The 23,185-nt window shown below is 49.1% G+C and overlaps 11 protein-coding genes and 1 pseudogene across 11 annotated transcripts, besides 20 other annotated features; all 12 read right to left on the reverse strand.

Moving 5' to 3' along the window:
* Positions 1-23,185: part of a sequence feature (heterozygous, Esmeraldo-like haplotype) that runs on past both edges of the window.
* On the reverse strand, positions 35-685 carry Tc00.1047053511751.114 (hypothetical protein, conserved; the record flags this gene model as incomplete). The annotated part of the gene is made up of 1 exon (XM_813418.1): positions 35-685. One exon carries the CDS (start codon positions 683-685, stop codon positions 35-37), a length of 651 nt encoding a protein of 216 aa, XP_818511.1.
* Positions 742-1,216: a mobile genetic element.
* Positions 1,013-1,047: a sequence feature (AT_rich).
* Positions 1,220-1,245: a microsatellite.
* Positions 2,000-3,532, reverse strand: Tc00.1047053511751.120 (aldehyde dehydrogenase family, putative; the record flags this gene model as incomplete). The annotated part of the gene is made up of 1 exon (XM_813406.1): positions 2,000-3,532. The coding sequence occupies one exon, from the start codon at positions 3,530-3,532 to the stop codon at positions 2,000-2,002; it is 1,533 nt and encodes a 510-aa protein (XP_818499.1).
* Positions 3,707-3,747: a microsatellite.
* Positions 3,850-3,905: a microsatellite.
* On the reverse strand, positions 3,971-4,660 carry Tc00.1047053511751.130 (small GTP-binding protein Rab28, putative; the record flags this gene model as incomplete). Its single annotated transcript, XM_813407.1, has 1 exon — positions 3,971-4,660. One exon carries the CDS (start codon positions 4,658-4,660, stop codon positions 3,971-3,973), a length of 690 nt encoding a protein of 229 aa, XP_818500.1.
* On the reverse strand, positions 5,133-6,776 carry Tc00.1047053511751.140 (uncharacterized protein; the record flags this gene model as incomplete). The annotated part of the gene is made up of 1 exon (XM_813408.1): positions 5,133-6,776. The coding sequence occupies one exon, from the start codon at positions 6,774-6,776 to the stop codon at positions 5,133-5,135; it is 1,644 nt and encodes a 547-aa protein (XP_818501.1).
* Positions 5,593-5,629: a microsatellite.
* Positions 6,752-6,772: a microsatellite.
* Positions 6,825-6,848: a sequence feature (AT_rich).
* Tc00.1047053511751.144 (hypothetical protein, conserved) lies at positions 6,892-9,345 on the reverse strand (the record flags this gene model as incomplete). Its single annotated transcript, XM_813419.1, has 1 exon — positions 6,892-9,345. The coding sequence occupies one exon, from the start codon at positions 9,343-9,345 to the stop codon at positions 6,892-6,894; it is 2,454 nt and encodes an 817-aa protein (XP_818512.1).
* Positions 9,369-9,407: a microsatellite.
* Positions 9,433-9,454: a sequence feature (AT_rich).
* On the reverse strand, positions 9,578-10,603 carry Tc00.1047053511751.150 (hypothetical protein, conserved; the record flags this gene model as incomplete). The annotated part of the gene is made up of 1 exon (XM_813409.1): positions 9,578-10,603. One exon carries the CDS (start codon positions 10,601-10,603, stop codon positions 9,578-9,580), a length of 1,026 nt encoding a protein of 341 aa, XP_818502.1.
* Positions 10,898-10,921: a sequence feature (AT_rich).
* Positions 11,116-12,066, reverse strand: Tc00.1047053511751.160 (hypothetical protein, conserved; the record flags this gene model as incomplete). The annotated part of the gene is made up of 1 exon (XM_813410.1): positions 11,116-12,066. One exon carries the CDS (start codon positions 12,064-12,066, stop codon positions 11,116-11,118), a length of 951 nt encoding a protein of 316 aa, XP_818503.1.
* Tc00.1047053511751.163 (hypothetical protein, conserved) lies at positions 12,362-14,185 on the reverse strand (the record flags this gene model as incomplete). The annotated part of the gene is made up of 1 exon (XM_813420.1): positions 12,362-14,185. One exon carries the CDS (start codon positions 14,183-14,185, stop codon positions 12,362-12,364), a length of 1,824 nt encoding a protein of 607 aa, XP_818513.1.
* Positions 14,256-14,295: a sequence feature (AT_rich).
* Positions 14,348-14,369: a sequence feature (AT_rich).
* Tc00.1047053511751.166 (hypothetical protein, conserved) lies at positions 14,398-15,387 on the reverse strand (the record flags this gene model as incomplete). The annotated part of the gene is made up of 1 exon (XM_813421.1): positions 14,398-15,387. The coding sequence occupies one exon, from the start codon at positions 15,385-15,387 to the stop codon at positions 14,398-14,400; it is 990 nt and encodes a 329-aa protein (XP_818514.1).
* Positions 15,471-15,548: a sequence feature (A-rich).
* On the reverse strand, positions 15,676-18,849 carry Tc00.1047053511751.170 (protein kinase, putative; the record flags this gene model as incomplete). Its single annotated transcript, XM_813411.1, has 1 exon — positions 15,676-18,849. The coding sequence occupies one exon, from the start codon at positions 18,847-18,849 to the stop codon at positions 15,676-15,678; it is 3,174 nt and encodes a 1,057-aa protein (XP_818504.1).
* Positions 16,355-16,470: a microsatellite.
* Tc00.1047053511751.180 (pseudouridine synthase A-like protein, putative) lies at positions 18,958-20,187 on the reverse strand (the record flags this gene model as incomplete). Its single annotated transcript, XM_813412.1, has 1 exon — positions 18,958-20,187. The coding sequence occupies one exon, from the start codon at positions 20,185-20,187 to the stop codon at positions 18,958-18,960; it is 1,230 nt and encodes a 409-aa protein (XP_818505.1).
* Positions 20,272-20,298: a microsatellite.
* Positions 20,529-22,550, reverse strand: Tc00.1047053511751.191 (annotated as a pseudogene).
* Positions 22,706-22,766: a microsatellite.
* Positions 22,873-22,896: a microsatellite.
* Positions 23,077-23,107: a microsatellite.

Raw genomic sequence — 23,185 nt, forward strand, 5'->3', positions numbered from 1 at the left:
AGACAAGCACACGGTAGCAAAAAATATGCGCGTCTCATTCTACACGGGGTAAAGGAGGCGGTGGAAGGTTGTATCGTGCAATCATAATATCTATGGAATTCTTTATCATGTCTAACTGTTCCTTGAACCGAAGAGGCGGTTCACCCGAGTACTCTTCACGCGGCAGCATGCCGCCACCAGGGCGCCGCTTTCCGCAGCTACAGGTGCAGCAATGAGTCAGTGGGTATCCCATGTAGGGTGCATAATTCTCTACGGGGTCCGTTTGGCAGCCAACCGTTGATGTCGTTTGAGTTCCGCGGTCGACAACCATAACCTCCACACGGCGATACTCTCGCGATGAAGGACGAATGCACCTGTTGCTGCCACCTCTGCTATTCTTCTCGTGATGTCTGTCACCACGACGACTCCCGTCCTCCTCTACATAATAGTTGTCGGCGGTGCTGACAGACTGTGGCGCGGCTGCTTTTCCCACGCCACTTGTTTCCTCCACAACGGCCTTCACGACGCGGTCCCCCAACAGGTTTCGCATGCGCTCCCGCATTTCCTCATTACGTGTGCGGGCATCCGTGCTGCTTGCCCCCTCCCCGCCGCGGCCGCCCCGCACTGGCGGCGCACTTACGAAGTCCGCATTGTTTGAATCATCCAATGACGATGACGACGCGAGCCACTCCTCGAGCCCTTTCATTCTCACTTTCCCCGATCGCTCTCACCCTCTCACACACGCAGAGAATTATAATTAAGAATAATCTTCTGGGCAGCTAGCCGGATCCTGAAGTTATCTCTATAAAAACCAAACAAGTTAGGAAAAAGGGGTTAGTTAGTTGATTGTTTCAATGTTTTCTTTTCAATATATAAATTCTCTGAACCACTAGCATGGTCCTTTCTCCTCAGTTAGGATTTGAAATATTATTACTTACGACGTGGCAGACTTTTGGGGTCCTCCAGTCACAAGACCCCGCCGCGTGGTGGGAATCAAAAAGAGGGGCGGGTTGGATGGTACGGTGGGAAGGTGAAAATAAGAAATAAAAATAAAAAATTTATATATTTGCTGTCGGCTCCCTGCCCCCCCACCCCCTCAACGTCGTGGTCGTCCCAATAATTCAGAAGATATAAGAAAAAGTGTCGTATAAAATTGTATATTCGTTCTATCAGGATACATATATCTATTCGATTAAGTTCGCCAGCTATCCCGCGATCATTCTCTTCACAAGTTCCTGGGAAAAAAAAAAAAAAAAAAAAAAAAAAGGAGATGCAAAGGGCAAAAAAAGTTAATGCACTCAAAAAACACAACAGCGGCCGGAATAAAGTACAAAACCGACTCGCCCAGCAAAGGGGGGATGCGTGGGGACATTACCCAAAAGAAACAAGCATGTAAATAGTAAAGAACATCCCACCACAGCCAAGAGAACATAGAAATCACTGTCTTACACAACAGGCAAACATACACGCATCTCCTCTAAACGCACAGTAAAACCATCACCACAAGCAGCAACAACGGCAACAGCAACGACAACAAACAATAGATGTGGAGATGGTCTATAATAAAAATAGTAAAATATCAAATACCCACACATGGCACCTTCACATCCATTTACACACGGTAGATTCAAGCAGAAAAAACAACAAACAAACAATATCAATTTATAGCTATTCATACGTACGCAACGTTGAGGAGCATGAACAATGACATGCCGCTGTAGCTTCAACCAACACCTCCAGCAAGCGAAAGAAGAAAAAAAGGATTATAAATAATCCTTTTCTTTCCTCAATATCTCAATTGCTTGCATAACAAAGACGACGGCAAGAGAAAGAAGGAAAAGGAATTGAATCCAGTTGTTCCACTAGGCAAACATGCTTTTGCCTCAAACACGCCTCTGCGCGGGCCTCGCCAAAAGGGATCGGTACGCAACAGAACACCACCATCAGCGCCAGCAGAAAAAAAAAAAAAAGACAAAACAAGAAGGTTTGATCTACACTGGCCATGTTTTTTTTCCTCACTTTACCTTTTCGGTGGTGCCTTCATAAGATAACGAATAAAGTGACCCCCCAGCGCAACAAATCGCGCTGGATCCGAGAAGAGCCGCAAGTGCTGATTGAACGACTTTTCACCCACCGACAACTCTACCGCATGCCGAAACACACGGAACTTATCCAACGTGTACGGTGGGTACCGCGGGGCGTTGAGAAACTCCAACCCCATTTTCCGCTGCATCACAGGCTTCTTTTGCGAAAAGGTCTCAAATGAGAACTTCCCGCGATACGCCCCCATTCCGCTATGCCCAACCCCACCGAATGGCAAACTGCTTGGTGCCACGTGTACAACGACATCATTGACAAGCACACCGCCACTGAAGGTGTTTTCAATCACCTTGGAAATAAAACGCTTGTCATCCGCAAAAATGTAGAGAGCCAGCGGCTTCTCTCTGGGGCCAAGGAACTGAAGCACATCATTGGCGGTGTCAAATGGCAACAAGGGGAGCAGTGGGCCAAAAATTTCTTCCGTCATAATCGGATGCTCCAGTTGAACATCTGTCAGAACAGCTGGCGCTATGGTTCGATTCGCCTTGTCCATTTCGCCGCCAAAGGCAAGAGTGCCGCCCTTAAAAAGGCCCACAAGGCGATCAAAGTGGTCGGTATTTACAATGGCTGAGTAGTCTTCCTGATTCTGAAGCGGGTTAGCACCCATCATTTCATCCCGCGCCTCCTTCAACGCCTCAATCAATTTGGTCTGAATTTGACGATGCACAAGAACGTAATCGGGCGCGATGCATGTCTGACCTGCATTCAGGACTTTCCCCCACATGATACGACGTGCCACCACCCCCAAATTACTTTCACAGGAAGCATCCACAATCACGGGTGTCTTCCCTCCAAGTTCAAGAGTGACAGGTGTAAGTTGTTTTGCCGCCGCAGTCATAATAATCTTCGCAACGCGCGAATTCCCTGTGTAGAAGATGTAATCAAAGCGCTCCTCTAACAAGTGCGTTGTTTCCGTCACCCCACCCCTCACAAGACCCACAATTGAATCCGGAATATATTTAAGAAGAAGTTCATGCATGATGTCCGCCGAGGCAGGTGCCAAGTCACTTGGTTTAGCGACCACCGTGTTACCAGCGGCAAGGGCTCCAACAAGTGGCAACAATGTAAGTAGCAGCGGATAGTTCCAAGAGCCAATGACAAGAACAACGCCAAGAGGATCGCGATGAATTTCACATTCCTCAAGGCGAAAGACTCCTTCCATCTGGGGTTTCTCCGGTGAGGCGTATTCGTCCAGGTGCTGCAAGAAATGATGTGCCTCGACCCGAAGTACGGATAACTCCGCAAACTTGGTTTCATTTGGATGTTTCCTTAAGTCTGAATGCACAGCACGACAAAAGGCCTCTTCGTTTTCATCCAGCATGCGCAAAAAGGAGAGCAATATTTTTTTACGCTGCTCTAGAGAGCGCATGACACCAGTGCGGAACCCATTTCTGCACCGTGACACCACCAATGGTATCTTCTCTATTGGCGTATTCACAACTGAAGATGTCATCCAATAAAACGACAAACTTTCGCTTCTCTTCTTCCCCTCCCCTCCTGCCCTCTCAGCGATGCCTTTTAAATAATGTTTGTTTATATATTGCAATCAACCAAGCGGTATTTAACGTTATGTCGTGCCCACTTTTTGTTTTTGCCGCTTCCCCTCCCCCTCAATGGCAAACCAAAAAGTAGTATTAGTAGTAGTAGTAGTATTAGTAGTAGTAGTAGCAAAAAAACAAAGAAAAGGAAGTCATTGCAAACTCCACGGCAAACCAACATTTCAAAAATCAAAAACAAATCGACGGGAAGGTCATTCCGGTCAAAGAAAGAAATAATAATAATAATGATAATAATAATAATAATAATAATAATAATAATAATAATAAGGGCGTATCACGCACTGAACAACATCATATTTGCATGTCGTATAGCTGTTATTTTGCCTGTGACTCTACATCAGCCAGCAGTTATCATCGCTACTTTTCCTCTTTTCCTTCCCCTCCGTGGCACGAAGGCCTTGTGTCCGCTCTTGTAGACGCGACTCGATGCTCAGAACCACCCGGTTTGTCATGTCAAGTTCCTGTTGTGAGATATCAACGCCAGCAAGGTTGGCGGCAATCATCACAAAAAGGGCATTGACCCTGTCCCCTGAGCGGGCAGAGATAAGAATGGATTCCATATCGTACGTCGATGCCGCCTTTGCATGCATATCCGCAGTCACTTGACGGTTTGGCAAATCAGTCTTATTGCCAACAAGCACCATAAGCGGCTTTCGCCCCTCCTCGTTTCCCTGCAGCGCGAGAAGAGACTGGCGCCAGTCCTCAACGTCCTTGAAAGAGGCGGGGTTCGTCACGTCGTACACGAAGCAAACGGCATCAGCGCCATGCACGTAGTTTGCAATCATGGTTCCGCCAATCTGCTGTCCGCCAATGTCCCAAATCTGCAGACTGACGGCCTGTGATCCGGGAATCTCCACCCTCTTTGAGTAAAAGTCGACGCCTATGGTCTGCTTGTAACCTTGGCCAAAGCCATCCTCGCAGTATCTTCTGATGAGTGATGTCTTACCAACCGCCCCGTTGCCCAAGACAATAATTTTGTACTCGGGCTCTGTGTCCTCTGGGGAGGAGCTCCCGCTATCCATTTCTTTTTTTGTTGGCAGCCTCCTCTTTCCCTCGTCTATCCCCGCCCTTCTTCGCTTCACCGCTGTTTTCGATGCTGAAGCTACTTTGCTTTCTTTTTTTTTTTTTTTTAATGTGTGTGTGACTCCGTTGCTTGGTGCTCGTGTTCCCCACACACACACACACACACCTCTACCTGCTGCACGGAGAAAGTGAGAAAAAGTAAGAGAGACGGGAGCCCGCAAAAAAGAAAAAAAATAAATAAATCACACACAACCAATCACCCTCTCCAGCACTAGCCACCACCACCGCAATCAACACGAACGGCGGGCACTCGGCCCAATCATGACACATACACGCACGGACACACGGCAATTGAGACATCCAATGACTCACTAGAGCACTTTCAGCACACATACATGGGCCATTTGACAAGGGGAAATAAAACAACAAAAGCAAGAGTATAAAAAAAAAAAAAAATGCAATGACGTTCTACTAGCAGTTCCTATTGCGCACAATTGACAAAGCCATCTGTGCAGCAGGCAACATTTGGTGCACCTCCCGCCATAGCGTACCGGAATCCATGACAGCTCTCGCAAGTGCTTCAAAATGAGTGGAGAATATGTTATTTACAATACAGAGGCGCCTAAATTGCCTTAGCAACTTGGCTGCGGCAGTAACGGTCAATCTTTCACGCGCTTGCCAAGACAAAAGTTCAAGCACTGCGTCATTGTAAGCCTCCTGTAAAATACAGCTACGCCATTTTTGAACCTTCAAATGAGTGCCAGTAGAACTCGATAACGCATTCGAGCAAGTTTTTAACTCATTCAAAACTGTTTCAATCTCTTCCACGTCATCAAGAAGATTCACCACACAATTGTTTAAGGCAAACAACGACTCTTGAACAGCGCACAGCTGCCGAACAGAGTCCTGCAAGTTTTCTAAACTGCTTCCTTCTTCCTCACCCTCCTCCTCCTCCTCCTCCTCCTTCTTTGTAACATTATGTTTGACATCAGTTCTGGGGCTGGTCGACCCCGTGACTTGCACACCCGCAGCTAGTACGCGTTGCAGGGCTTGGTGCATCCGCTGCACCTTCGCGACGCGCTGAGTGAGCACCGCACTCCGTTCAGAGATCTCCTTGAACAGAATCTCTCCGCAGTTTTTTGCCCACGTCACCATCTCAAGCTCTAGAATGAGACGCGACTTTTCTTCGTCTGCCTCCAACGCGTCAATCTTTGCGGCTTCAAGGGACATCACATCTCGCTGCAGTGCCTCCTGCGCATCTTGGAGATCTTCTCGCAATGCCTGCAGAACCACATGCCGCGTCCCCTTGATAGAAAACCTCTTTCCATTCCGTAGTACCTCCTGCTCCTGTAAACGTATCTGGTCCTCAACAGCCGCTATAGCCGCAGCCATCGTCAAAAGAGGCGTGTTCGTGGATGCTGCGGCTGTTGATTTCGCTGGCAGAGGTGCTGTCGGGTTTTCCGCAGGACGCATGGAAAGAAGTAATGTCTCGCCATCAGAAGGAACGGAGAGCCGCACTTTTCGATTGACGGCCAGCGTCAGCGGCAACATGTGTTCCACCTCCATGCGGAACGCACGTCCCTGCGCGCGCAGTTTCTCGCACTCCAGCCGTTTTTTTTCCAGAGCAGCGCCAAGGAATGACCGCTGGGCCTCCAGTTGGCGGCATTCCTCCTCGTAGCGAACACGCAAAACGGCGTTGCCGTCGTGGGAACAAATGCTGCCCATTCCCAAGCAGCGGAGCAACGGCCCCTCGTCGTCCTCCGCCGATTCATCGTCCAAAAAAGGATCAAACTTCAAACCCAGTCCAAATGAAAGGCTAAGAAGGCTATTGTACAGCATGGTGTAGTACCGATTCATGGCTACCATGGCGGCCGCGTACTGGCCACGTGCTCTGCTCCCGTCAAGAAGCACCGAGATGTCCGTCACGAGACAAGACGGATAAGAGTCGGACTCGTGCGCCATAAAAGCGTTGCGTCCCCGCGTGTTATCTTCATTTGTTACAAACCCAAAGAATAAACAACAACAACAAAAAAAAAAAGACAACTCATGGGAGTATTTATAGAGAAAACGCAACGAGCAACCGTCACCTCCTCTCTCTCTCTCTCTCTCTCCCATGGCCAGCAACCTCAACGCAAACAATATACACACAAGAAAGACGACACCAATAAAATAAATAAATAAATATAACCCTCATCCACGTGCTCGTACGCTTCACAGATTTCTTTTTTCTTCAACAGACCACAGCGTGTCTCAGTGCTTGTGATCCCCACAAGGATGCCACCAACACCGCAATGACGGAGCCAACAGGGCCAAGAACGCCATACAAAACACGAATCGCTCCCATCAATAACTGCAGCGGCATTTCAACGAGAAGCCAAAGTCCCACAAAAATCACGATTCCCATCACAAAAACAATTTTCATACCAACAAGAAATGAGAGAAATAACAGGCACATAAGCGTGGTGGCTAGGAAAAAGGCCAGAAGCTTCTCCAGCTGAAAGACCTTTTCCTTCAAGTATGCAATTTCCTTTTCTTTCATCACCAGAAGCTCCTTCACACGATTCAACTCCACTTGAAGCTCCTTCTCAACAACGGTTTCCAAGCGCAAGGCGTACTTCCTGTCGACTCCCACCCTTGTGTCCGGCACCAAATTGGATTCCCGAAAGGTGGGTTGGGCAGCCCTATCAACAGTTGCCTGCAACGATCCAATGTTACTTTTACTACCCTCACCTCCGCCTCCTCCTCCACTATTGCCGCCGGGCACTATGTCGGTTCGTCTCTTCTCTACCGGGGGCAAAGCTCCAGTCGCACCATAGGGCAGCTCACACACCTCCAATGCACGCTTGGCTCCAGGAAGAGAGTTCCACGTTGTAACCCCATCTGACTTATCCACCGCAGGAAGTGCAACAAACTCCGTGCCGCTGACGAGTTCCACCACTGTTAACACAACGGTGTCCCACCCCTTCTGCACCGCCTCCACAAGCAACGGACGCACCACACACTCTATCGTTGAAGCATGAAATGTCTGCAGTTTCCTTGCGAGGGCTTTTACCATTCGGGGTGTAACATAAATACGTCGATCCTTCGCACGCTGGTCCAGTAACACCCGACGAAGTTGCAGATGAATAAATCGCCTCTTCTCTTCCTCCGTGTATGGCACAAAGGGAAAAAAGTAATCAACACGATTAACAAAAGGATCATGCATGGTTTTCCGACACACGTCTCTACAGAGTTCGGTCCATTCCTTTCGCATGGCCGCTTGCTCCTCCGCGGTGGCCCGCAAGTATTCCTTCGTGCGGTGCAGAATGGTATCGGCGGCAATGTTACAAGTGAGAACAAATGTCACTTTTTCTGTGGATATCGAACGTGAAGCTTCCTTCAGCGAGCGGAGTGTTCCCTTCTTTTGAAAGGCAGAAAGCCATAGATTCTGAATGGCATCTGCGGTGCCCTTTTCAAATTCATCAAGCACAACAACGGCATCATCATTCCTACGAAGCGCCGAAAGTAAAACGCCCTCCCCAACGTGCGCGGCTGGTGGGTCAACAAGTGAATATATGGTGTCACGCGTGCAAAATGATGGGAGGTGTATGTAAACCAGCTTGCCACTCGTCTCCAACTCACCAACCTCAACGCCGTGAATCACACACGCAAGACGACGTGCCAGCTCGGACTTGCCAAACCCGGATGGACCAAAGAGAACGATCACCGTCGGTTTTTCGGCGTTGAAAACGTCAGAACTTAAGAAGTGTGTCTTCAAAGCTGCCCATACGTGCTGCTGACCAATGTAATGCGACGACACCGCCTCCCAACGTTCCTCTAAGCTCGCCTTGGACGATGCATGCGGCACCATCGTGTTCGATGGGAGCCACCAGCGATCCTCTACCGCAAGAAAATCAGCCACATCGGCCTCCCGTTGGCGCCGCACAAGGATGGTTTCCAGACGTCGCACAGCTTGCCACTCACCAATTTTAAAAGCGGCACCTTTCACACCCCGTTTCCCACGCCAGATAGAGCTCACTGCCTCATCCATCGCCTGTTGGAGATTGCGAAAGGAATGGATGGCAGATTCGGCGTAGCACGGTTCCGGATGAATGCACGCAAGAGCCCCAACAATAAAGGCATGTGCGAGAACCACAACCGGCCTTTTGGAGTGATCCCACGAGATAAGACTTTCAAAAGCCGCAATTCCCACTCGATCCCCGCGCCTCGGAGTTGGTATTCTTCCCCGTTGTGCCAATATGTCTGTGAAGACACGGAGCGCCTTGTTCACAAGTTCTCGCTCCGTGTCTTCTTCCTTTGATCGTCTCCCCCACCTCGGAATGTCTTGTTGTGACTGCAGATCCTCCTGAAGACGAGTAAGACGCTCAGTAAATTTCTGCTCGCTGACACTTCCATCCACCCAACAGCAGGCATGCACCATGACAACAACAATTGGGTTCAAGAGCTGCTGACCACTGATGCCCGTACAAAGGCGTGAGGGCACCTCAGAGGGCACCACGCTATCAAGCAGGGAGATAAGAGCCTGCCATTCATAAAATGACATGCGGAACGTTGATGATGCATGTTTGCTACCGTCAGCGTTTTCCTTTGACGTTTCATCGTCGGTGCCCATGGCACTTTCTAGGAGCTCAGGCCATTGGCCAAGCACAAACAGCTCCTCTTGCCTTGATAATCCACCGCCCATTTTGCAGTCCGCTGCAACAGTGCAAAAAAAAAAAAAAAAAAGAGTAAAGTAAAAAAAAAAAATGCTCAAAAACAAGTACATACGGAGTAAATAATTTTATTTATATATACCCGTAAAAATATCAATACCAATTGCGTGATTGCCCAAATTTATACATTTATATGTGATTCATAAATTTGCATGCGTAACCACATTGTAGCAGAAATAAAATTAAAATTCTGTTCAATTTACATCAAAGCGCTCGGGCAGCACTTTTTCCTACTCGCAATTCCTGAATTCTTCGCTCCAAGTCCTCAGCCGCATATGTGGCAATCCCGTGATTCTGCACAAGCAAGTCGAATCTCGCAAGCTGTTTGTCGATGCCACTCATTAACATTGCGCTGCGCCCTTCCAAATCAACCCGTTTAACGCGAAGCTTCAAGATCTCATCCCACAACTCCGGCGGCACATCCTTCGGCCGGCGTAGATCTGCGGTCGTTGAAATACTAACCGCGTCTGCTGGCAAGCATATGGACGTGTTTACCTCCTGGCGGACGGCGGCCTCCGCAGAGGCGGTGGGAGCGCCAGCTCCCAGTGAAGCCACGGTATTCGTTGGGGTGTTCGGCACAGGGCTGTCGATGTTGTTGCGCCTGAAGAGGCTTACAAGAATGCTGCGGACCCTCTGGCGCTTCTTCTCGTCCATGGCGGCCACGAGAGCCTCTGTGCTGTTCTCGTCCGGCAAAAGCTTGAAGGCCAATCTCCCTGAGCCATCCCGCTTCCCACGCTGTTTTTTTGCTGGCTGTGCCGGAGGCACCGGGTTCAACTTTTGACGGTACTCTACGATGCGGAGGGCCGTGAGGAGATTCGCACAATCGTATACGTCAGCGAGCTCCTTGTTGCACGCCTCCATCTGCGACGAAAGCACAGACAGAACACACTGCACCTGTTGAATCTTCCGGCCGGTTGCGGTCACCCGTTCCGTCCACTTGGCCAGACTCCTGGTGCACCCCACGACAAGAGGATCCTCCACGGCGAGTGCCTTCTCCTCCGTCTTTTTCAACCCTTTTTTCGGCCCCATTCCAAACGCCCTGCAGCAAACAAAAAAGAAAAAAAAAAGTAACAGCAAATAAAAAGCGTTTATCAGAGGGGCAGAATTACAAGGAGATGCATGCACGCATTTGTGGACGCAAATAAAACCCAAGGGATTGGTTATGGTAGAACAACAACAAAAAAAAATAATATAGGGCGACTGTGGCAATAGCCCTCCAAAAGCACACATACACTTGCTCAGAAAATCCGTGTAATTTAAAAAATATATGTAATTTGACCACCAAACCAACAGAAGAATAAATAAAAATTCAAAACAGCTAAAAAAAAAAAAAAAAATGGCGTTGGCTCTGCCATGTAGTTGTAATGGCAACAAAATTTTCGCGTGTTATGCTTGTCGCGTTAAACATTCTTCTGTTGATTCTCACTTCCCCCAATCTCACTCTCTCACTCTCTCTTTTTCTTCCTTCTGCAGGCAGATTAAAAAAAAAAAAAACGCTCATAAACGGATCCCTGTTAAAAAACGTAAAATAAATAAATATATATATAAGGCTAAGAAACATATATTTATTTATATCGAGCGTCAAACTTGCTGAAATAAACACACACACACACACAAACACAGTCTTCGCCACTGGATATGGCGTTTCTCTCCTCTCCCAATTTACGATATCACTATCCTTTTTTGGCTGTTGTTGCTATTCCCCACACATGATGCACCTCCCACCCGATCTGGAAAACGGGCTACTCCCATAAGGGCTTGCCGGCGTCAGTGCGGAATGTCCCGCCAAGACTCTCAGGGATTTGATCCCTGGAAACGCACTGCAGCAGCAAATTCTCGTCGTGACCCAGGGAAAACACCTTCTTTCGGGTACGTTTATCGATAAAGGGCCTCACCGCATTGTAAAGAAAACGCACATACCACGGCGTGCGATAGAGAAGGAGAGCACCCAATAGCTCGGGGTAGTAGTCCTGCAAGATCTTCATTGTGGTCTTCCGCGTCTCCGAAGAACGCGCATCGCGGGGATGCTTCCCCAGCTCCGAAAAGTCAATGATCCACGTAATGCCTTCATGGCACCTCAGCCCGACCTCCTCCAAGAGGTACACAAGTTGCTTGACGCGCTCATCCACCTCGCAAGCATTCGGGACGCCAAGAGTCATGACGAGAATTGGACGCCCCTTGCAGCAGCGTCCGGCGGCAGTGATAGTAAACTGCTTCATCGCATTCGCCACATCGCCGTGAGTAATTTTGTACGGCTTAAACTCCTTCCGCCAGTCCAAGCAGGCGGATAGCATGGCCAAGGCCTTTTCTTTGTGAGCATTGCGGGCTCGGGCAAAACGCAGATAGGTGTTGTCGGTCAAAAACCCCGCATCTTCAGGGTCAAGGAAAGTTGGAGAAATCTTTTGCTTCAGGTACTCAACGCACTCAAGTTCCCTCTGCGTGGCAGTGGACATCGTGTCGGTCATTGTGTATTTATGTGAAATAAAAGCAGGTGAATAGATGTGTGGAGCCCAGTGAGGACAAATGAAAATAATACTTCCTCCGTGTTTTCGTAGTACAAAAACACACAAAAAAAAAAAAAAATCGTGTTTGGTGAAGAAAAAAAATAATAAAACCATAACATCATCACAAACCGGTAATATCCTGTGAGTCCCGGTCCTTTTTTTTTTTTCCCCCTCCCGCTTCCAATGCATACATTTCACTCCTTTTCTTCCGTCCACACACAATCCTTTCAGCAGCTGCGGTATACGCAATGGGTCACGTGTGCAGCCAAAAATGCCAGCACAAGAAACAACACAAGTGATAATACAAACTCCTGCATCTTCTCTGTTTCCACCGCCAACGGGAGACGCACTAAAGAAGACAAGAAAAGAAAAAAAGCAGGCAAAGATACACCAATGATTTCATACAAAATGAGAGCCCTTCCCCAACTCCTCTTTTTCGTGCGCGGCCAATGTACTTTACCGGACCCACGTGTTCACTCCCACCTCACTGCCGGTGAGTTGTGACGGGGCCTCCTCCTTCGCTATCGCCAATGAGCATACGGATAGGATCCCGAAAAAACACCGCTTGACCCTGATCATTGCGTTGGTTGCCATCATAGCAGCCACCTATGAGATAAAGATACCCCCCTGCATGGTGCATCGTTGCCCCACAACAACGCCGTGGGATGTCACCAACTGTAATTGCGACTTCTCTCGAGACGGCAAGTTTGGACTGCACTGACAGTTGAAAAAGTCTCAGTGTTGGGTACGACGTGCATGTCTCCCCCAGGACAAAAACCCATTGCTCCCCACTAGAAGAAAAAACCACCTCCGCACACACATGATTCATCACAGGCAAAGGCGGCTCTACTGTCAATTCCCGCCACTCTGACTCTGAGCTCAAGGACACAAACAAAGAACTGCATGGCGCAGCCTCGCGAAGACCACGACCCCCAAAAAGTAAAAGCAAAACGTCGCGCAGCGCCAGGCAAACGTGAAAAGCACGTGGCTCTGGCAGATAACAAAAAAACTTCACAACTGGAGGCGTAATAAAGGCCTCGGTCTCGTCTTCAGGCCAAAAAATAAGAAAGCAATCCGCGCAAACACGATTCATGCTGTCTAAGCCACCAATGAGCACCGCCGACCTTGAACTTACTGCGGTCAAAGTATGAAAGGTGCGGCCTGGAAGCACATTTGCGTCGTAAGTGCACCGCTGCCACCGGGATGAGCGGCCCTTCAGTACGCACCACCAAACATCAACTGTGACGTCGCGAAAAACAGATGTTTCGCTACGGCCTCCTACAAGCAACAGACACTCCAGCGGTGGAGTCGAGGAGTAAAAATTAGACAATACCGGTGAAGATGACGATTCGCTCGGTGATCTAAGCACACATAAGGCCGCACCAAATAAGGGCGGTGGCCGCAGTTTGGCGTGTGGACCCTCCTCATAAGGGAGGATATCGAGGGAGATGCATTTGTGTTCCCCAGTCAGTCGGACACAAGAGAGTTGTTTTCCAACATTCACTCGGCGTATATCCGGTAAAAATACCTTCGATGCCTCAAAATACCGACGCGACGACAGGGTGTACGTACCACCGTAACAGTACACACAAGGGCCATTGCCGGCGCCGCTGGCGTGATACTGCACACGAACTGAAGCATATTCAGAAGACTGTGAGGAGAGAAGCGTCTTCCAATGCCATGAAGTGGTTCCTCGCAGCCCTCGCATGATCACGCCTGTCCAGTCATCAAACTGCTCTTTACTCGCAAACTTCAGCCAAAACTGTTCCCCACAGCTTGTTGCTACAAGAAGCTCCTCCTCCCTGCCCTCCTCACCGGATGCATCGGCGGACACAATAACAAAGCGATTTCGCACCTCACCCTCTTTATTTATTCTGTAGGCCAAACGGTATTCATCCAGCTCCAAGTACCGCTGTCTCCATTGCCCCGTCCAAGCCCCTTTTTTCAGAACAAAGCCTTCACGCACATCATGGAGTTCTTCCGCCGCGTCCTGCATCAGAGCGGCAGCGATGCTACTTGTCCACCGTTGATGTTCCTCCTCCGTTTCAGCTCGGAGTGTCCAGCATTCTCCTTCCTTCAGCCACACACGAAACTTATGCGACTCCGGCGGTTCCACCATGCGCTGTAGGGAGATGACATAGCCGGCCTTCTTCTCCGCCTCATTCTCCCCCACACGGTACGCCAGACGCAGACCATCCTGAACAAAGAATCGTCGGTCCCACGCAAACCTCCACTCCGCCTGTTTAAAAAGCCACGAGGCCCTAGAGACGTGCGGCTGTCTTTGTTGTTGCATGCCACCAGACATCATCTTCTTCCAGGCCTCTAAAGCAGTAAAAAAAAAAAAAAAGACGTCGATTGGGTTCCGAGGAAGTGGGACGTTTATTACATATATGAAAAAAAAATAAATAAATAATAAATGTAGACACCGTTATACAGCTTAAACAAACAGATATGCATAGATGATGCAAACAAATAAAAAATAAAATAAAATAGAGAAAGCATTTAATAAAAATCCATGGTTTAACTTTGAATAAGCTGCCGCAAGCGAAGCAGCACCTCATTAGCGCCACGTTTAAGTTCCAATGCTGTCGCCTCCACAGTGGCTACCTTGTCTCCGTTGCTTGTGATCCATTTTGCTAGTAACGTTGTGTCCTCTGCATTGTCCCAAGGTTTTTTGCTGTCAAAGGCATCACGAACCACCTCATGTCCATTGGTGGAGCCGCAGTACAGGCAGCGTCCCAAAAGCGCGGAATGTGTCGTTCCAAACCCGGTACATGATCCACGAAGCGCCGGAACGCCCTCCACTAGAGAAAGAGCTTTGTACGGCTTTGGTGACACAAGGCGTAGTGGCGAGGTGCTCACATACCAGGCCTCATTCCTATTCATCTCGCGAATAATCTGCGCATAGCCGTCGTGACATTTATCAAACAGCGATGCCTCAACTGGAAGTTGTTTGTCAAATGCAAGGTTCCACACCACACAAGGAGACCCCGCGGCATCTTCTTCAGCAAACGAAGCCACACGCTCTGTGGTAGGTCCCTGATCATGCATGACCATCACGGTGCAAAAATCCAGCTTTCCTGCACTCTTCTCTCGGAGTAACGCGTGCCACTGTGGCACTAGTTCCACTTCGTCCCTTGCATTTTCGGCGATGCAGGTGCGCAAAAATGTGACTGGACGGGTGGGGCATGTAATCATCTTCTCCCATTCATCGAATCGCCTCTTAAACTCCTGTACAACCTCATCTGCATTGATATCAAAGTGTGTGATGCAAGCATGTTGGCCGCGAAAAAGAAGCCATACGGAAGCCGGATCGGGAGTGAAAGGCCGCCGCTGCAGAGGGCCTGGAAAAAAGCCGTTATCAAAGCCGTTCCTGGTGAATTCCAGCAGACCGTCAAAGCTGCACCGTGCCATATCAAACGGCAGCTGTTCTTCCACGGGGCGAATGCCCAACTTGGAAAGCATAAGGCCGGGGCCGCACCAACCACCGAGGGACACCCAACGCCGCATCGCCGTTGTTGCTTCCCTCCTCCCCTGCCTGTCTTTTTTTATGTATTTATTTTGCGATAAATTTTTAAGTTTGCATCCGACTCAAAAGAAGATAAAGAAAGAAAGAAAAAAAAAAAAGGCAGGCATCAATCAAATAAAAAAAGAAAAGGAATAAATAACAAGTTCACAAGGAGAAAATCAAAAACAGGCAGGGTATAGTCATTGGTAGTAGCGGCGGCAAAAAAAAAAAAAAAAAACCCAAACCTCTCCCAACAACATTCTCTTTTTTTTTTTTTGCTTTGCAGTAAATCAGCTCGAAAGAAATAAAATGAGTATTTTATCTAACGTCTTCACTAAGACCCGGCCTGCGTCCCGAAGTGTCATGCGCGACTTTGGGTCACTCCTCGTTAGCCCCTGCACCACTTGCAGTTCCGGATACTCCCGCAGCAGGGCAGGATACGGAAAAACACCATCACGCACACGTTGAAGTTCAAATAGTCGCTCCGACACGGTCTTGGGCTCAATGTACATCTCTGCCAGCAAAACACCAGCGGAAAATGCATCCGAGGCCGGCGTGCAGAGAGCTCCCTCTAACTGCTCCGGGCTGGAATAGAGAGGAGAGCCCACACCGAGGGTGTTAATCGCGCTGCGATCAAAGTAACGAGCCACCTCAACGCGCTGGTCGCTCAGGGGCTTTGCCAATCCAAGATCTCCAAGACGAACCTGCACAAGACGAGAAATAAGCCATCTTCGGACAAGACGTGCCACCTTCCGTTTCTCTGATCCATCCTGAGCGCTTTTGAATCGCTTCAAATAAAGTGCAAGTAAACCCACAGAAGCCTTCAACCGCAGTAACTCAAAGGCAGATAAAAATTGCGTGGGAATTGCGGGAGCGAGATCCGGCTGCACCAACTCCATTCTGCTGCGTGCATTCTCATCGCTGTCAACATGAAAGTCGTGCACGCCACCGTTGGGGTTCGTTGTGTTTTCAGCAGCATCATCTTTTCCTCCCTCCTCCTTCTGATCGCCAGCACTAGCATCATCATCATCATTGTTATTATTATTATTGATGTCGTCGTCTTCGTCGTCTTCGTCAACATCATCGCTTGTGTCATCCATGCCTATCGTCTGGCAATGGTAATCCAAAAAAACATTTGTGGGCTTTACATCTCGGTGCAGACAGTCACGACTATGGATATAGTGCAACGCTGAAAAGATCTGCAGCGCGATAATAATGTTCTCCACACGATCAATGCAGATTCGGGAGCCTAAACGATGTGCCAATGTTGTCTGACAGTACTCCAATTGGAGAAATACGACTTGGTCCATCGGAGGATTCCCTGATGCGTTAGAGGAAACGGAAGAAGAGGAGTCGCTTTCCTCCCCATCATCCCATTCCTCACGCCTCTGAGGGGATCCATCGAGACTGCTTTCAGGACTATCAACTCCAGCAAGATAAGTCCCAGTGCTATTTCCAGCTTTCGTATCTGGTGGTGCCATAAGAAGATTGCGATTCATGCCTTGTTGTTCTGAAGCCAGCAAGCAGGTTGTACTGTCTTTCAACTGCAACAGCACACCGTGTTGTTGGTCCACACAATCAATGCAACCTGGGCCATTGATGACGGCCTTTTCTTGAAGTCCCATTGGTTTGCAGAGACCAATAGTGGCCAACTGCTGTATTCTGCACGGTGTGAGCGCCTCTGACCAGCATGCATAGTAGCGCACAAGGTATCTGTGGTGTAGTAGCGCGTGTAGTCGCACTTCACGAAGTGCGTTATCTTTGCTAAAGTAATCCCGCATCAGCATTACCTTGACGGCGTAAAATAAGCCTGTGAGGCGATTCCGTGTGAGGAGTGCGGCGCCGGATGCCCCACGACCCAAAAGCGCCACAATCTCAAAGTTCTCATCAAAAAAAGAAATTTCCGTGTCACCGGAAACAAGTGCCCCTTTTTCTTCGCCATTACGAAGTGATGTGACCCTTTTGTGAAGCACCATTGCGTTTTCTGCAGCACCACTTGACACGGAGGACTCCGTTTCACTTGAGTCATCGTCATCCTCAATGTAACTTCCATTCCCATATCCATTACCCACCAGAGTGCACGAGGGCAGAAAATCCACTCCTCTTTTTTCAGGAGTCTCTGAGTCACAAGGAACTGGCAAGAATTCAATCTTCGGTGTAACAGACTCGACGAATAGAACCCGCCTATTGCCATACAAAAAACCAGAGAGTTCCTGCACATTTCCACCGCATTCCTGCAAGTTCCAGTTAAAAACATAAATTCTTTCCACCTTACTCCAGGAAGTGACCACAGGAATACCTTGACAGGTTAGCCGCGACGTTTTGCCTTCATTGGATGCCATGGCGTCTGCTTTTCGACAGACTATTTGTGCGGCAACCAAGGGGCAGTTCACGTCAGCCAGTTCCAGCCTCCCAATGGACTCCGATCCTTCCGAGATATGCAGACAAGATGTAAATCCATTCCCTGTTATAGTCTGCACAATGTGGAAAAAACGATGATCCACATGCGACCCCGAGTCGAAGAATAAACCATCATCCAAGGAGGTCTCTAGTAAGTCGATCGTCACGGTTGAATGCGTGGCGTACCATGACTGGGAGACCTCCTCCTGCCCCTCCCTGTTGGATGAGGTCTCAACACGAGAATGTGAAGGGGGTTGCGATGGCGGAAAAATCACATTCCGTGTTTGATCCGTGCGCTCGAGGATTATCCGCACCGATGAAACCTCGTCTGGTACGGTCTCTTCTTCAGTATTGATATGATCCTCTTGAGAACTGAGGCTTATCAGCAGTTTTCCTGAAGAGAAATCCAACTCCGTATGTGACGTCACCTGTTGCTGCAATTCTAGCACTTTGTGAGCCGAGCATGAAGACTCATTCCAGCACTTAATCACGTCATTCACCGGCCACCAAGTGACCTTCTTGTCACCGCGGTTGGGTGCGACAAGCAGATGCCAATTCATGAAAGGGACTCCGTGCTTTGTTCCATCATGAGGAAAAAATAAGAGAGAGCAGTCTGTGATACCGTTTTCCAGTTCCTTTTCCTGTTGGGCTTCCGTTCCCATCGTGCGTGTTGAAATACTCCTACAGCTTCTACATGCAGAACGAAATGGGAGGTGGGCCCACATCCGTTTTTCTTTTTTACTCTGACGCCTCGGTCCACAGTGAAAAAGCGGGCCACCAGGAAGTTGCGTTTCCCAACGCACCTTGCCGTCCACCAGCGAGACACAACATATTCGCCCGTCCAACAGCAGAAGCAGCAGAAACATCACGGCAGACTGCGCTGTACCCCCTTCCATCACCTCGCAGCTACACCCAAAGTCCTCTTCCCTGCACATTGATAGTACCGACAACATGAATGTTGTGGGGTCATGCATAGACACAAATATCCACAAGGCAGAAAGGTGGAAAAAAATAAAAAATAATAGAACGTAGGGCAAGAAGAAAAACATATTGGTCAAGAGCATTCACAAAAACCATGCACACAGAGAAGCATAGAAAATCATAAAACCAGCAATTTATACATTTATATGTGAGGGCAGTACACCAAGAGAGACATCTCATTGTAAATTATCTTACTTTTTCTCCATTTTACCTTCAAATCGGGCTCGTTTCTTTTGACTGAGTGCCTCCACCTCCTCCTCAAATGTTCGCTCGGTCTCACGCTCCAATAGTTTTGTGTAGGGTCTACTTGACAAGGGCCCGGAAGCGCCGTGCTCCCTTTGCCTTGACAGTGCAAACAAGTCATATCGTCGCACACGCATGTTGGCGTGTGTGCGCTTGTCGGTCCAATCACACCCGGTCACAGACCATCTGTCTGCTGCCTGCACCTCGGGCAGTTGTGCCACAATCGTCTTGCCTTCCGCGTCCGTATGCCCATTGTACCAGGTGAGCAGCTGCGAGCGCATAGAGTTCGCCAAAGATGCCCTAAGGAATAACGCTGTCGCGATGTCTTGAAGCTCGTGCTCCACAACCATAAATGCACGTTTTGAAATATTCCACTGTAAGTTCTTAAAATGGCAATCCCACAGCAATAGCGGCGTACCATCTGCTAGTGGGTACACGGGTTTGCGGTCTCCACGCTCGAGCAGCTGTGTGACCACTTCTGGGTCCTCCAACCCGCGCCCAACAAGAAAAAGAACCTCCATCGTGCAGCGAATCTGGTGGTAAAGGAAAGAGTTTGCATGAATCTCAAGATAAGACACCAACTCCGGGAACGCCTCGCTGGCAAAAATCCCAACGCTGCGCACATCACGTTCGTAATTGCTGACGTTCACAACATCTGTCTTACAAAAGTTACGGAAATTGTGTACCCCTTTGAGCCGCGCTGCGGCGTTACCCATCGCCTCCACATTGAGGCCTCGATGACAAAAGTAATATCGGTATGTTCGACCCACACATGAAAAGCGTGCATCAAAAGTATCATCCACATACGCCCAGCCAACGATCCGAATGGTAACAGGCAACGCGCTGTTGAGCATGGCGCAGTAGTCAAGTGGTGGTTTCTGTGGGGAGTCCGTGGGCCATGAGGAGGCTCGGACCGTAAGTGAGAAGACGTTGCCTAGTGCACTAACGCCCTTGTCTGTTCGCCCGCAGCGTGCAAGATCAATCGGTCCGTCCTGCGGGATGAGTCGCACGTGCTTGAGCGCCGCAACCACGTATGCCTCCACTGTGTTGGATGTCTCCTCCTGTTTTGCCAATCCATCATACAAATGGCCGTGGTATGCCAGGCGAATGGCCACCTTCCGCGACGGGTAGTTTGCGAATAAGAAGGGCCGTTCTTCTCGGTTCTTTTTTCGTGTCATCTTCGTGGATGGCCCTCCCACATCATCCCCAACAGACAGGCCATTGGGAGCCACCGGCATGGTGGCGTAGAGCGTCTCCAACTTTGTGTGTGTGTGTGTGTGTGTGTGTGTAAGGACAAAAACAGAGAATAGAAAAAATAAGAAAAACATACACACGGAGACCTATGGCGTCGCGCGGAAAGAGGCAAAACAAACAAAAAAAAAATGGCGAAAACCAGACGGCCTTCAGCTACGAATCCCCCAACGTCACTATTATCGATATCTCGCCCATCGTCTAACTCACACCCAATGCTGTCACGTGCGTCTAACCATACGTAAAGGTGGGGAGGCATGACGCATTTGTTATCCAACCCCATTGCCTGCCAAAAGGCAGCGTCCAATACGTGCATTTGCTTTTTGCTGTCGAGACCGTCAGAGACAAACAAAAGGGGTGTGGCACCACACACAGAGTATGAAAACACCGGCATCATTGTGGCTTGTAGCAGTGCCACTAGCAAAGGACGACTTTTCGCCTCCGTCATCATAAAGCAAGACGCGTTATTTTTCCCTCCCCGAGTTTCATCGGCACCCGTCCCTTCCACTTCACAAGATGCATGGCGCATCATCGGAAAGACGCTGTAACGCCTGGAAAGAACTGTTGCGCCCCCGGCCGGGACAAGAACCGCGACTTTTGCATTCATCAGCCTGCCGCCGCAGCCGGTGATAATCCGCCGGAGCAGCGGAATACAAAACGGATTTTGAGTGCCGTTTTCCACGTCACTTTTGTCTTCTTCCCTCCAAAGTTGTTTGAAAACAACAATAGGCAACAACTCCCTCCCCTCACCACGTCTCTCTGACAGCCATTGCGCAAAGTGGCCTCGTGCCGCACGCACCCAGCCGCCGCCCAATAGCACTGCCGCCTTCACCCTCCATGGCGTCCCCAGCAATGCGTCAAAGAGAGCGTAATTGTGACGCTGCAGCATTGCTGCAAGGCGTGCGTGGGGCACGGAACAAAGAAAAGGGGATGCCTGCAACTCAAAGAATGGCCACAGCATTACCAAGACCTCACCTCCTTGAAGGCAACACGCACGCAGCAGCAGCTTAAACAAACGATAAAAGTGTGCTTGTATTTTTGCCAAAAAAATCCCCTCCTCTCTCTGTGTCGTTGACATGTTGTCCGGGTCAGATGGTTGCAGGAGGTACTCCACTTCCTCAAGCGACATGCCGTCAAATGACGCACCAACAGCTGCGACGGCCGTTGGAACATCATTGCACCGCACCACCCTCTCCACATCATGGTTGGGTGCCGTCGACGTGAGTGGAAGCTGAAAGCTGTGCACAATGTGATCCATCACCCGATGAGGTGATAATTGAAACAATTTATCAAACTCACCCATAAGTTGCCCCGGTAAAACGCCCAACAACGTCTTCTCCGTGCTGGCGAGAACCGATCGCGCCTCTTCGGCAGCCATTCGCCACTCTTTTGCAAGTTGCCCAACCACCCCATCTCGGGTGGCTGCAGTTTGCATGACGGTCACACGCAAGAGCATTTCTTCCAGTTTTTTTTTCGACTCCAACGCCGTCGCAGTGTGGCAGCGGCAAAATTCATTCTCCGCCAACTCGAAAAGAAATCGCAACGAGGATGCATGCAATTCAAGTCGCTCCTTCGCGAGTCTCATCCCTTCCGCGGTGCCTATAAGACGCAGCGGCGTGTCGGCAAAAATGCCATTGAGCAACCAACAGGACGTCATCTCGCACAGCAATGGCTGAATCGTGCAGTAAAGGTAACCAGGCAGCGTCTCGTCCGTTACAACGCGGAACGACTTCAGTGCCCTCTCCAAAGCTAAGATGCCCTGCGGGAGCTGTTGTTCGTCTCCCCCTCGCGGCAGCTCCAACGGCAGCCCAAGTGCGTCTGCAAGACACAACCGTTTTCTCTCCACCCGCAGCTCTTCCGCCAAACGATCCCCGCCCACCGTGCCAGGAACTCCGGCAAACAAAGTCGACATGAATTTTTCAACTGGCACCGCCCCCGTTTTTGGCTCAGTCCCAGAATTGAGTGAGTGCATGGCAAAGTAATACTCCAGAAACCCCTTTTCCGCCTCTGCCCGGCACTCCTCCCACTTCAGGCAGCAGTCCTGCAGCAATTCCAACGCGGTGGAGGATCTGCTGAAGTGGCCGAAGTCACCGACGCACAGGCGCTGCGACTCCAGCTGCCCTTCACTCTTTGCCTGCACTTCATGCGCCGCGTTGCGTAGCGTCGATAACAAGTCGCGGACGAAGCCCAACCACATCACGTCATGCGACCTGCAATACACCGCTGTTTCCTCATCAACCTCCTGCATAGTTTCACTCGGGGCAAACGCGGTGGCCAATGACCCCGCCATCGCCGCTATAACGTCCAGCCAAGAAAAACAAAATAAATAAATGAAATAAACGACTACCTCCTCCTCCCCTTTCAAAGGCAAAAAAAAAAAAAAAAAACATGCAAGAGAAAAGTGCAGGATATTTCTCGACAAAAGAAGTGCTCAAAAGAGGTCCGTGTACACACATAGACAAATATTATAAAAATATATGCTGTATATATATATATATATACAAATCAATACCTACGCAGCCACTTATTAGTCTCTGGCACAGCCTGCACGTAATGAGAGGATTTACAAAAGAATTAAAATTAAATTGAACGTTCTTTTCCCTTTTTCCTTGCACACACACACACACACACGCACAAAAAAAAAAAAAAAAAAAGAAACAAGCTGCCGCAATATTCAATGTTTTTGTTTTTTTGTTTTTCCGCATGCTTCCTCAGTTCCTTGTGTCTAACACCAAAAAAAGAAGCTGAAAGATAGCGTGCAACTACAATAAATAATAAGGTGGCTGAAAAACACAAACAAACGAAAGCAGAAGAGGAAATAAAAAAAAAAAAAAAAAAAAAAAGAAATTATATTGAGTAACTCCGATATTCCCCTAAACTCTCGTTCTTTTTCACTGCTAGGCGATATCATTTCCCAACATATTC

This window comes from Trypanosoma cruzi, genomic scaffold, assembly GCF_000209065.1.
Source record: "Trypanosoma cruzi strain CL Brener 1047053517161 genomic scaffold, whole genome shotgun sequence".
NCBI lineage: Eukaryota > Euglenozoa > Kinetoplastea > Trypanosomatida > Trypanosomatidae > Trypanosoma > Trypanosoma cruzi.